Source organism: Mandrillus leucophaeus, unplaced genomic scaffold (assembly GCF_000951045.1).
Source record: "Mandrillus leucophaeus isolate KB7577 unplaced genomic scaffold, Mleu.le_1.0 Scaffold208, whole genome shotgun sequence".
Taxonomy (NCBI): Eukaryota; Metazoa; Chordata; class Mammalia; order Primates; family Cercopithecidae; genus Mandrillus; species Mandrillus leucophaeus.
In genome coordinates, this window is record NW_012102121.1 from 3221099 (window position 1) to 3235488 (window position 14390).

General features: G+C 42.6%; 1 protein-coding gene across 1 annotated transcript in view; it reads left to right on the forward strand.

Moving 5' to 3' along the window:
* LOC105539700 (phospholipid-transporting ATPase FetA-like) overlaps positions 1–14390 on the forward strand; it is a 113340-nt gene that overhangs the window by 93499 nt on the left and 5451 nt on the right. The window contains exons 18-23 of the mRNA XM_011980109.1: positions 7500–7664; positions 8179–8290; positions 9507–9612; positions 10000–10147; positions 10703–10886; positions 13066–13289. Of these exons, the coding sequence (XP_011835499.1) occupies positions 7500–7664; positions 8179–8290; positions 9507–9612; positions 10000–10147; positions 10703–10886; positions 13066–13289 (939 nt within the window). The remainder of the gene's footprint in view (positions 1–7499; positions 7665–8178; positions 8291–9506; positions 9613–9999; positions 10148–10702; positions 10887–13065; positions 13290–14390) is intronic.

Genomic DNA, 14390 nt, shown 5'->3' on the forward strand with positions numbered 1-14390 from the left:
AATAGGACCTGTTGTTATGGGAGGCCCTACCCCCCAGCCATGATGAGAACAGACTACCTAGAATAGAAAACATCAGGCCTGGACTGTTCGATACCTCTCTCTGTTGTCTACAGGATTGGAATCATCAAAGGCACCTTCTCTACCCTACCCTACCTTACTTCTACACTCTAGGATTTGGGATATATCGAAAAGAGAGAGTAGCTCCAGCCGTCGGGCACAAGAAAGGAAAACCAGATCCATACTCTTTGCGGTTTTCACCTCTAAATCTGTATATGCAAAGAGTTGGGGGACTAGGGAGAAAACAAGGGACAGAATAAGAATGAAGATAGATCACAAAAATGTTTGATAAATCAGAGAATATTCTGTTTTATTAAGTCACCTCAACTTGACTCTCCATTAACACACAGCCAGAAGCCAGAGAACAAATGGCCAATAAGCTCATGAAGAGCTATTCAACATCATTAGTCATTAGAGAAATACAAAAATCAAACCCACAAAATCCACGTTACACCCACTAGGGTGGCTAAAATCAAATATTTGAAGGAAAAAGAAAGATAACCAGACAATAATAAGCATTGACAAGGATGCAGAGAAATTGTAACCCCTCTACATTGCTGATGGGAAAGTAAAATAGCACAGCCATTTTGGAAAACAGTCTGGCATTTCCTTAAAAAGTTAAGCATAAAGTGATCATATAACCTAGCAATTCCACTCCAAGGTATATTTCCTAGAGAAATGAAAATATACACCCATACAAAAACATGTACACAGGTGGAGGGATGGGAGCAAGATGGATAAATAGAATCCTTCACTGATCATTTTCCCCACAGGAACACCATATTTGACAACTATCTACATTAAAAATCACCCTCAAAGAACCAAAAACAGATGAGCAATCAGAGTATCTGATGTTAACTTCATATCACTGAAAGGTGTACTGAAGAGGGTAGGAAAGACAGTCTTGAATCACTAGCATCAGCCCTCCTGCATCCCCTAGCAGTGGCCACATTGTGCAGAGTATCTGTGAATTTGGGGGAGGGAGAGTGCAGCAATTATGGGAACTCAGTGCTGCCAACACCAGTCAAAACACAACCAGTGCCCACAGAGGGAGCATTTAGACTAGCCCTAGCCAGAGGGGAATCACCCATCCCAACAGTCAGCACTTAAGTTTCTGGCTGGGCACAGTGGCTCACGCCTGTAATCCCAACACTTTGGGAGGCCAAGGTGGGCAGATCACCTGAGGTCTGGAGTTTGAAACCAGTCTGACCACCATGGAGAAACCTATCTCTACTAAAAATACAAAAAATTAGCCAGACATGGTGGTGCATGCCTGTAATTCCAGCTACTTGGGAGGCTAAGGTAGGAGATTTGCTTCAACCCGGGAGGTGGAGGTCGCAGTGACCTGTGACAGTGCTACTGCACTCCAGCCTGGGCAACAAGAGCGAAACTCTGTCTCAAAAAAAGACCTTGAGTTTCTGCAAGCTTCACCATCACAGGTTAAAGTGCTCTTGGGTTCTAAATAAACTTGACAGGCTGTCAAGGCCACAAGGACTGCAACTCCTAGCCAAGTCCTACTCCTATACTGGGTTCAGAGCCACTGGACTTGGAGGGTCATGAGACCCAGTGAGACACTAGTCTGGGTGGCTAAGGGAGTGCCACCCCTACCCCTACCCCAACCCCAGGCAGCACAACACATACCTCCAAAAGAGACCCCTTCCTTCCATTTGAGGAGAGGAAAGGGAATAATAAAAAGGATTTTGTTTTGCAACTTGGACACCAGCTCAGCCACGGTAGGTCAGGGCACTAGGCAAAGTCATGAGGCCCCCATTCCAGGCCCTAGCTCTTAGGTGAGATTTTTAGACATGCCCTGGGCCAAAGGGAACCCACTACCTTGAAGGGGACCCAGTCCTGGCAGGATTTATCACCTCCAGACCTAAGAGCCCTAGGGTCCTGAATAATCAATAGCACTAACCAGGTAATACATGCCATGAGCCTTGGGTGAGACTGTGAGATGTGCTGGTTTCAGGTGTCACTCAGCATATTCACACTGTAGTGACTACAAGGAGAGACCCCTTCTATTTGAAAAAAGGAGAGGGAAAAATAAAGAGGACTTTATCTTGCAGCTCAGCTACCAGCTTGGCCACAGCACAAGCAGGCTCCAGGGGCCCCCAATTCCAAGCGTTGGCTCTTAGATGGCATTTCTAAACCTACCCTTGGCCAGAAGATAGCCCATTGCCCTGAAGGGGGAGTTCCAAGCCTGGAAGCATTTACCACAGGCTGATTGAAGAACTTTGGGGCCTTAAGTGAACATCATCAGTACCCTGGCAGTACTCCCCATAAGCCTGTCATGATGGTGGACACAGGGAGAAACTCCACTACCTGGGAAAAAGGGAGAGAAGGGAGGGAAGAGTGGGAAAAACCATTGTCTTGTGGTTTCAATGCCAACTTAACTGCAGTGGAATAAAGCACCAAGTGGATTTTTTGGGTTTATGACTCTGGGTCCTGGATCCCAAATGACATCTCTGGACCAGGCTGGAGCCTTGGAGAATCACCACCCTGAAGTGAAGGACACAAGAGTGGCTGGCTTCACCACCTGCTGATTGTAGAGCTCTAGGCCCTTGAGTGAACATAGGTGGTAACCAGGTAGTGGTTACAGAGGGCATTGGGCAAGACCCAGAGTTGTGCTGGCTTCAGGTCTCAGCCACCACAGTCACAGTGGTGGTCACAGGGTTGCTTGTGTCCCAGCTCGAGGCAGTTCAGCATAGAGAGAGAGAGACTCCATTTAGTTGGGAGAATATAAAGGAAGAAAATAAGAGTCTTTGCCTAGTAATCCAGATAATTCTTCCAGATTTTATCCAAGACCACCATCTTATCCAAGACCACTTGTACCGCTATAAGTCTGCAAAAATGACAGTGTTCCTGGGCTTGGGGTGCCTCCTAATGCAGACACGACTTAGATCACAACACCCAAGTCCCTAGTATCACATTGAATGGAGAAAAACTGAAAGTTTTTCCTCCAAGATCTGGAACACAACAAGGATACCCACTTTCAGCACTGTTATTCAGTATAGTACTGGAAGTCCTAGCTAGAGCAATCAGACAACAGAAAGTAATAAAGGACACCCAAATTAGAAAGGAAGAAGTCAAATTATCCTTGTTTGCAGTTGATATGATCTTATATTTGGAAAAACCTAAAGATTCCACCAAAATAACTGTTAGAACTGATAAGCAAATTCAGTAATGTTGCAGGATACATACTCAATATACAAAAATCAATAGCATTTCTATATGCCAACAGCAAGCAATCTGAAAAAGATATCAAGAAAGTAATCCCATTTACAGTAGCTACAGGGAGAATTAAATACCTCAGAATTAACTTTACCAAAGAAGTGAAAGATCTCTACAATGAAAACTATAAAACATTGATGAAATAAATTGAAGAGGACACAAAAAAATGAAAAGATACTTCATGAGTTGGAAGAGTAAATATTGTTAAAATGTCCATACTACCCAAAGCAATCTACAGATTCAGCGCAATCCCTATCAAAATATCAATGACATCCTTCACAGAAATAGAAAAAACAATCCTAAAATTTATATGGAACCATAAAAGACCCAGAATAGCCAAAGCTATCCTGAGCAAAAATAACAAAACTGGAGGAATCACATTACCTGAGTTTAAATTATACTATAGAGCTATAGTAACCAAAACAGTATAGCAATGGCATAAAAACAGACACATAGACCAATGTAACAGAATAGAGAACCCAGAAACAAATTCATACACACACAGTAAACTAATTTTGGACAAAGTTGCCAAGAACATACCCTGGGGAAAAGACAGTCTCGTCAATAAATGATGCTGGGAAAACAATATTATTCATATGCAGAATAATTAAACTAGGACGGGCATTGTGGCTCATGCCTGTAATCCCAACACTTTGGGAAGTTGAGGCAGGAAGATCACTTGAGCCCAGGAGCTCGAGACCAGCCTGGGCAACAAAGCACAACCCTGACTCTATTTTTTTAAGTAAATTTTTTAAAAAATGTAAAGGAGAATGAAAACAGACCCCTATGTCTCACCATAAATATCAAATCAAAATAGATTAACGACTTGAATCTAAGACCTCAAATTATGTAACTACTAAATGAAAACACTGGGGAAACTCTCCAGCACATTGGTCTGGGCAAAAAATATATTCAGTAATACCCCACAAGCACAGGCAATCAAAGCAAAAATGGACAAATGGGATCACATGAAGTTTAAAAGCTCTGCACAGCAAAGGAAACAATCAACAAAGTAAAGAGACAACCCACAGAATGGAAGAAAATATCTGCAAACTACTCATCTGACAAAGGATTAATAACCAGAATATATAAGGAACTCAAACAACTCTATAGGAAAAAACCTAATAATCCAATTTAACAATGGGCAAAAGATCTGAAGAGACATTTCTCGAAAGAAGACATGCAAATAATAAACAGGCATATAAAAAGGTGCTCAACATCATTGATCATCACAGAAATGCAAATCAAAATTACAATGAAATATCATCTCACCCCAGTTAAAATGGCTTTTATCCAAAAGACAGGCAATAACAAATGTTAGCTAGGATATGGATAAAAGAGAACCTTTGTACACTGCTGTTGGGAATGTAAATTAGTACAGACACTATGGAGAACAGTTTGGAGTTTCCTCAAAAAACTGAAAATAGAGCTACCATATGATCTAGAAATCCCACTGCTAGGTATATACCCAAAAGAAAGGAAACCAGTGTATTGAATAGATATGGTCACTTCCATGTTTATTGCAGCAATATTCACAATAGCCAAGATTTGGAGGCAAAAAGTTAAGTGTCCATCAACAGACAAATGAATAAAGAAAATGTGACACATATACACAAGGAGTACTATTCAGTTATAAAAAAAGAATGAGATCCTGTCATTTGCAACAACATGGATGGAACTGGAGATCATTATGTTATTAATAAGTGAAATAAGCCAGGCACAGAAAGGCGAACTTTGCATGTTCTCAATTAGTTGGAGCTAAAAATTAAAACAATTGAACTCATGGAGACAGAGAGTAGAATGATGGTTACCAGAGGCTGGGAAGAGTAGTGGGGCAGAGGGAGGGAAGTGAGGATGGCAAATGGGTATTGAAAAATAGAAAGAATGAATAAGATCTAGTATTTGGTGGCACAACAGGGTGACTATAGTTAATAATTTAATTGTACATTTTTAAGTAACTAAAAGAGTATAATTGGATTGTTTGTAACACAAACGATAAATGCTTGAGGTGATAGATACCCCATTTACCTTGATGTGATGACTATATGCCTGTATCAAAATATCGCATATTTCCCGTAAATATATACACCTACTATGTACCCACAAAAATTAAAAATTTAAAAAAAAGTGTACCCAAATATTCTAAGCTGCATTGTTCATAATGGCCAAAAAAGTGAAACAACCCTAATGTCCATCAACAGATGATTGGATAAATAAAATGTGGTTTATCTGTACAATGGAATGTTATTTGGCAATAAAAACGAGTGAAGTACTGATAAATGCTACAGCAGAGATGAACCTTGAAAACATTATGCTATGTGAAGAAGCCAGTCACAAAAGGCCACAAAGATTCCATGTATATGAAATGTCCAGACTAGGCAAATCTATAGAATCAGAAAGTAAATTAGTGGCCATCATAGGGCTAGGGGAAAATGGAATGGGGAATGACTGCTAATGGATACAGGGTTTCAGCTTGGGATAATTAAAATATTCTGAAATTACACATTAGTAATGGGTGCACAAATTTTGTGAATAGACTTTTAAAAGGCCATTGACTTGTATACTTTAAAAGGATGAAATTTATAATGTATGAATTATATCTCAAGTTTTTTTTTTTTTAAGTCAGTGAAATGTCCCACACAAGACAGCTCTTATGCCTTATACTGGTTCCCAGAGGCCATAGTATTTTTTATGGACTAGACTTTTATCTTTTAACCTTTCAGAACATGTGAATTAGGGTACCTTTTCTGAAAGCATTTCCACAGACTAGCCTCAAAGGAAGCCAGAAAACTGTTTCAGATCTTTTGACATGCTTCCTGCTTACCATCCTCAATAGACACTTACAGTGAAGCCTGACTATACTACAGTGTATTCACCACTGATGGCAAATCTGTAAGAGTCAAGCTCTAACAACCCACTCACGCAAAAGCAGAACTCCAGGCCCTCTGAGACAGGGATCAGCAAACAGGTCATGCACATACAGGTAGCGGGCAGGATTTGGCTCCCAGGCCCTAGTTTGCCTCATACCAGCTCTAAGAGAAAAAACACACAAGTAGGGATAAAAGATAATGTTAACACATACCACAAAGTTATTTGTTGAATGGATTAATGAAATTGTCATTGTATTGTTAAGCTTGTCAAGTTATTTTATCTGTGTCCTATACAAAACTAGTTTCTGCCACTGTCACTTCCTTCTTAGAAACTCTCCTGAAATCTTTTCTGGGGCTTCCTAGACTGCCAACATCATAGAGGTTTAAGAGATGACATTCCATCCATATATTGTCTTACGTTAATTTCACCTGACAGCTAGCATCAAACACTTCGGCGTTACACAGGGAACTGAGAGTAAATTCTGTTTCTCTTGCTCTTATAATGCCAAAGTGAATTAGTTTGCCACTCACTATAGCAATGATCGTGTAGAATTGTTGTCATGTGCAGTTCTCGATATTCAAAGTCTGTTTCTAACCCACCCTTAGATGGATATGAATTCTCCCCTAAACCACCCACACTCTCACCCAGCCCTCCTATGACCAAGAGTTTATTCCTGCAAGATGGTTAGCTATGGTCAGTTAGGGTATGTCAGTGGCTAAGGAGCAAAACGATGCTAACTCACCCAAAGAGCATTTCAGTGGTGCCCTCATTAACATGCCGGCTATGGCTAATCAACTGAACCAACCAACTATAGACAAATACACAAGTATGTGCTATGTAAGATGCCCAATGAATATTTGAGGAAGGAAGGGAGAGAGGAAAATGGAAGTGAATGTGTGCTTGTAAAAACTAGTAACACCTTTGATTATTTTTTATAACTGCTTCTTTTTACTTTATTATTCCCTTCATTCTCTTATCATAGTCATCATTATCCTGTCTGTAGAGGGTACATTATCATCCCAATTTTACAAGTAAGAGATCTAAACTTGGTTTTTCCCAGAGTCACATAGCAAATTACCTAACCACAAGTAAAAGCTAGAACCTTCTATCCTTCAGAATTACTCTCAACCTTCCAGCTATGCTGGCCCCCATCTTTGGGACGTTTTGCTGAAAAAGCACATCAGTTGCTTTCTGCTTAGGCTAGGAACTAGCCCCATGTTACTAATTATTAAACCCTATTTTGCAGGCAAATGAAGCCTGTGGGGTCAGTCTGCCGCTCCCTTAACTCAGCCTTAACCCAGCCCAGGCCCACTCAGCGCACACACGTGTATGTCTTCCAGGATTATGCCAGTGAAGGCCTTCGCACCCTAATGGTGGCCTACCGAGAGTTGGATGAAGCATTCTTTCAGGACTGGAGCAAGAGGCATAATGAAGCCTGCTTGTCTTTGGAGAATCGGGAAAGCAGATTATCAAGTATCTATGAAGAAGTCGAAAAAGACTTGATGGTTAGTGAGGAAGCCAGGGATAGACTGGGGGCAGTGATGGGGCCTGGCAGTCAGCAGACTGAGCAAGGGCTCTGAAAGTGGCTCCCAGAGGATTGACAGATGCAGGCTCTCTCTGGGAGGAAAGATAGGAAGTCTTGGCAGGCGAGCCCCATAGCTTTGTGCCAGGGAGGCTGGATACTGGACTCCCAGCTGATTCAGTATATCCTGGACCTTCTCAATCCATAATGGAAGAATGCACTGGTTGTAATTTTTAATCTTTCTGGCAGTGTTTCTAATTCCAAAGCTGTTCACAGAAGCTAAGTAATCTAGTTGAAAAGCTGTGTGTGTTGTGAGGCAGAATGTGCTGATTTTTATACCACTGAGATCCTCACTCCAGGACAGAGCCGGCTCACTAGAGTACTGAGGTGCCAGTTCAGTCGTTGGGTAGCACTAAATTAAAAATAATTAATTATTTTTAATAAAAGGGGAAAAGCCTCTTACCCTTTTCCTCATTCACTGATACATCTTTTCAAAGCTGTTAGGGGTCACAGCCATAGAAGACAAGCTACAAGATGGAGTACCTGAGACAATCATCATCCTGAACAAAGCCAAAATTAGACTATGGGTTTTAACTGGAGATAAGCAAGGTAAAACCCCTAGACTGACTGATCCTCTTCCCTATCCACCTTAGCCATTTCTTTTCTTCCTCTTTCCTTTTTTTCTTAGCCATTTTTTGACAAGTATCTTGTAAGTCAAATCAAGTCCTTAGAGGACACCTTTATTCTCAATCTTGTACACAATTTGCTGAGCATATACTTTATGCCAGATGATATATTAGTCATTGAAGACAGATGAGTCAATCAGACATGACCTGTCACCCAGGAACTCACAAGCTAAACTTTAAAATTGTCTTTGACTGTACCCTATTGTCCCATAGAAACACTCTCCTACTATATTCCACAAATTTGTCTGAAAATCCTCCTATGTTACCCTCCCAGTTCAACCTCATTTTCTTTGGCTGTACTTAACACAAACTTCTGAACTCATCTCTCTGTCTCTTGCCCTTATTAATTTCAGTACAGCCAACATACAACCATCAGTTTAATCTTCCTCAAATATACTAATTTTATGATGTTACTCCTCTGTTCAGGGACCTACAGTGACTCCATGTTGTAAAGGTTGAACTCCTCTATCTGGCCTTCAAAACTTTGATAATCTATTGCTCTTCACATCCTTATCTGCATCCTAATGTTACCATTATCTTAAATATGCCCCGCAAAGAAACCAATTCCTACTCTAAGGTCTTGGTTTGGGTTGTTTCCCCACTTAAAATGCCTTTTCCTTCAAGTCTTATTCATCCTCCAAGGACTTCCTTCAAGAAAGTTTCTGTGACAATTGCAATCTCTCCTCTGAATTCTGATACCATGTGTAGCCAGGATTCAGGGCTTGATTTTTTTCTTAGTATGAATTTATTCCAAATTCCAGACTATTTTATGGGGGCATAAAATCTAGCATAGAGATGGGCACAGTGCTGTTCAAAGAAACACATCCTGATTGCCTGGAGAGGTAGATAAAGACTGAAATTGTTCTAAGAAATAGGGTAAGGCTTTCTAGAGAAGGCCAGAATGACCGTAGTTATTGATAAGTAACCCACAAGTCTGTACAGGTAGACAATCATCTGTGGATGTTTGAACATGATCTCCACTGATTCTTTAAAAATGCACTTTGATTGCATCCATGGCAAATGTGGATGAATGGGCTCTGCAGCCCAATATTAGAGCCTGTGTATGTGTACATTATGAAGATCCTGTCCCTGTCTTAAACACCAGCCAAAATGAGACTTGTGCTCCCCCTTCACTACAGAGACTGCTGTGAACATTGCCTATTCTTGTAATCTATTTGGGGATGAAATGGATGAGGTGTTCATCGTGGAAGGCAGGGATGATGAGACTATTCGGAAAGAACTCAGGTATAGATGGGGGATTAGCCACAGCCAGTCTCTGGACCCAAAATTTCCCACCTATCTCTTCCCTTAGTGTGGCTCCCACACCACCAGAAGGAACAGATGAGACATGGAGGAGGGGAAAAAAAAAAAAAACTAAAATATTTGAAAAAATTTTGTAAAGCAGCATTTGGGCTAAATGGGGCTGGAATATGGGGGATGGAGAAGTGTAGCATGTGGATGGTCAGGGACCTATGGCAGTGGCAGGTCTTGAGAGGCTGTCAAGTCTGAGGTCTTGGCTGGTGCTTTGCAGAGTTCCTGTATCCCCTTTGCCCACTTTCATCTGGGGACACATTTTCCCTCCTAAATTCTGAGACTTCAGGTCAGGCTCTGACCACTACTCTTTGTTTTCAGGACAGCAAGGAACAAGATGAAACCTGAGTCTCTCCTGGATTCAGACCCCATAAACATTTACCTCACCACGAAGCCCAAACTGCCTTTTGAAATACCCGAGGAGGTGGCCAATGGCAACTATGGCTTGATCATCAATGGCTACAGTCTGGTGGGCAACACAGAGCTACACTCTATTGTCTTCTTCCAAGGAACCCTCTTCCTAGGTCCAACACTTCAGGGAAATTTCAAGACTCCCTTTCCTCTTCCATGAGTCACCCTATTCCCCTTCCCTTCAGGTGCCCTTGCCTGAAAGACTCCTTTCCCTAGGCTTCTCTAGGAAGAAGTAAATAAGGAAAGAGAAGGGCATATTTCTTCCTTATCCAAATTCAAATTGTTCTCTACTGATGTGGCCTGTCACTTAAGGGAAGAGGGAAGCAAGCAGAAACAGGTCCCCCAAGAAGTCACTTGAGCTCTTAGTCCCATCAACAGATTTGGCCCAATGAGAGGTCCCGACTAGTTTCCCACTGGAGACTGAGTCAGATGTGAGGATGCCTAGAACTGACTTGGGGGCTTGGCCTCCCTTGGGGGTGGAGTGCCTTGGAAGCAGCTATGCCTGCCCTGTGAAGGACAGGAGGGTGTGGAGGGAAAGGGAACCATTTGGGAAGGTCATACTCTGAGAGCTTTTTTGGGCAACCTGAAGAGTGAGTGTGTCCTGGTGCTACAGGCCTATGCTCTAGAAGGGAACCTGGAGTTGGAACTGCTGCGAACAGCGTGCATGTGCAAGGGGGTGGTCTGCTGCCGGATGACACCCCTTCAGAAGGCCCAGGTGGTAGAGCTGATGAAGAGGTACAAGAAGGTGGTGACACTGGCCATCGGGGATGGGGCCAATGACGTCAGCATGATCAAAGGCATGTGAGAGGAGGGGGACAGTTAGCTTCTAGCCATGGGCTTGCCCCTTCCTTCCTCCATAGGCAAAACTGATCTGAGTGGTACTCTGTTGCTGGCTCACACTCCTGCCTCTCATATGTGTTACACATTTACACAGTTTTGCAACTCCATTCATACTCCTCTATCCCTGCACTCCCATTTATTGATACATGCAGGCATCAGCCTATATCCACAGGTATGCACACACATTCAAATTCATGCATTTACACTATGAGTGTAAGCACACACACAGATACACATGGCTCCCACAAGAACACATGCTTACATTCACAGAACAGGCTGTGCAACTACCACACCTTCTTTCTGAGATGACTCAAGGTCCACAGAAAGGACCCCTGGGCAGGAGTCATAGTCTGTTTCTTTTTTGAAGGCTGTAGGCTGTGATGCCCAATTCAGAGATCTTTTCTTTCCCAAGTCTATGTTCCCAAGAGCTTGCCCTGCTCCCCTGGCTGGAGGAGAATAGGTGACTTATTGATCACTTTGGACCAGTAGAAGCAAATGGCTGACATTTACTAGGGGTTTTTTCGTTTTGTTTTGTTTTGTTTTGTTTTGAGACAAGGTCTTGCTCTGTCACCCAGGCTGGAGTGCAGTGGCGTGATCATAACTCACTGCAGCCTTGAACTCCTGGTCTCAAGCAATCCCCCTGCCTCCACCTCCTGAGTAGCTGGGACTACAGGCACACACCACCATGCCCAGCTATCTTTTAATTATTAGTAGAGGTGAGGTCTCACTATTTTTCCCAGGCTGGTCTCAAACTTCTGGCCTCAAATGATCCCCTCCATCTCAGTTTCAAAGTGCTAGGATCACAGGCATGAGCCACCACACCTGGCCAAATTTACTGGTTTCAATTTCAGGTGAATGTTGACCTACCAGCCTCCAGCAACATGTAGGTCTGTGAGATATGGACAAATCTAGAGGTCCTCTAGTCCAACTTCTCTGCCCATACAAGGAACTCTAGCAGATATTCCAGCTTCAGCTTTATCTGCATCCTAATGTTACCATTAGGATGTAACATTACCATTACCAACAGTAACATAACATTATGTTATGTTACTGTATGGTAACATACAGTACTGTTTGTTATGTTATGTTATGTTACAGTATGGTAACATACCATACTGTTATGGTAACATAACAGTATGGTAACATACCATACTGTTATGGTAACATAACAGTATGGTAACATAACATTACCAACAGTACCGAGGAACTCTAGCAGATATTCGAGCTTCAGCTTTATCTGCACCTAATGTTACCATTAGGAAGTATTCTTGCTCTCTTCCCCAGTTTCTAGACCCTAGGGATATTTAGGAGTTTAGAGGTTTGAATTATCCCATCAAGCAGTGCAGTAGGTGTATTCCAGACCAGTGAATTTGGTATATGCCAGAAAATGGCAAACTACCACAAACTAATTACAACTTTTAGGAACTTCAGTCTTTCTCTTCCATCAAATATAATAATTGCTTTATCCAGAAAAAGTCACCTTAGGCCTCCTGAAGTACTTGTTTCTCACTAACAAAGTATGTACATCACATACAGTTAGATTTTAGCCCCTTAGGTAAACTTAGGTAATGAAATACTGTATTCGATTGGCATCCACCCTGCATCTTGAATTAAGTGGGTTCCAGAAACAACAAGAAATTTTAACTTCAGCATCTGGACAGTAGGAAAGAGCCCAGAAGGCTAGAGTAGTGGCAAAGAGCATTCAGGACAGCTTCTAGTACTGGCCATGCCAGGCATTCTAGAGTGGCAGTGTCCAAAACAAACTACAGAAGACGGGGCTAGCACAGTGGCTCACACCTGTAGTCCCAACACTTTGGGAGGCTGAGGTGAGAGGATCGCCTGAGTCCAGGAGTTTGAGACCAGCTTGGGCAACACAGGGAGATGGTGTCTCTGTAAAAACAAAACAAAAAGGTGCAGAAAAGGGAGCTGTTTTCCAGTTTGTGAGGGAGGGGCAATCCACTAAGGAGAAAAGACTCCACTAGGTAAGAGACAGTTTGCACTGAGCCTAAAAGCATTTTCCAAATGTAAAATAAAGGGGTTTGTACAACATCATCTCAGCTTTCCCTTTACACTTCCCAGGCTGGGAGCCCAGCAAACAAGCTTTCTGTCTGAGAAGTTTCTGGGATTTTATTGCAGCTGCCCACATTGGGGTTGGCATCAGTGGCCAGGAGGGAGTGCAGGCCATGCTCAACAGTGACTTCGCCTTCTCCCAGTTCCAGTATCTTCAGCGTCTACTCTTGGTCCATGGCCGCTGGTCTTATAATCGCATGTGCAAGTTTCTCAGCTACTTCTTTTATAAGAACTTCACCTTCACCCTGGTGCACTTCTGGTATGCCTTCTTTAATGGATTCTCCGCACAGGTAGGTGATCAGTGGCAATCTCCACTGTGGTCAACTGGGTTTTCTGTAGTCATCTCTCACTTCAGCTAGCTCCGATCTTTTTTCGCCTCTAGAGACCAATGAATGTATGACATGCTGCCATCCATTCATGAAGCCCTTCACCGCATGCTGATTCCATCTCCTAAACCTACACAAACCTTAGATTTCCAAGCCATAACTGTTCTGGCCTGGCTCTGATTTGGTCTTGACTTCTACTTTTAAACTTTCTTTTTATTTATGTATCTACTTATGTTGAGACAAGGTCTTGCTCTGTTGCTCAGGCTGGAGTGCAGTGGCATGAACATGGCCCACTGCAGCCTCGACTTCCTGGGCTCAGATGATTCTCCTACCTCAGCCTCCCGAGTAGCTGGGACTACAGGTGTGCACCACGACACCCTAATTTTTTGTAGTTTTGGTAGAAATGAGGTTTCACCATGTTGCCCAAGGTGGTCTTGAACTCCTGAGCTCGAGTGATCTGCCTGCCTCAGCCTCCCAGAGTCCTAGGATTACAGGCATAAGCCACCTGGCTTAAACTTTCCTTTAAGCTGTTTTCACTGATGTTGAGACTTAGAATTTCCAAACATATGTAATGGGAACAAATTCCTGGACCTTGGAGTTTTCTTAGCATCCAAAGTCATCTTTTTGGAACAGGCTAAGCCTCAAGGAGCTCAGCTCTGGGTCATGCCGGATAGGCCAGATACGACGTGTTCACCTGTAGCCATACTTGGAAATACAGCTTCCCTTTGCTTCTCCTTCCCCACTCAGACTGCCTGTACTCCTGACCCCAACACACACACAATTGTTACTTTGATGAATTAATTCCACATTTGAATGTGAAACCTCCCCCACCTTAGTGGGGAGAAGCGACGCCTGGATTTTGATGTTCTAAGAGGAGTCCCTTTTCCTATGAGAAGTTTTTCAGAAACATCTCAAGGATTCCCAAGAGAAACACCCTCAGAAACAATTATCTTGGGAGCCCTACTTTTGTTGCCATAGACTCCAGGAATAACAGGCCAGTCAGCAAATAGTAGCAGATTTGAATTCCCCCAAGCCCTAGCAAAGCCAGTCTGCTTTGTGGGAGGT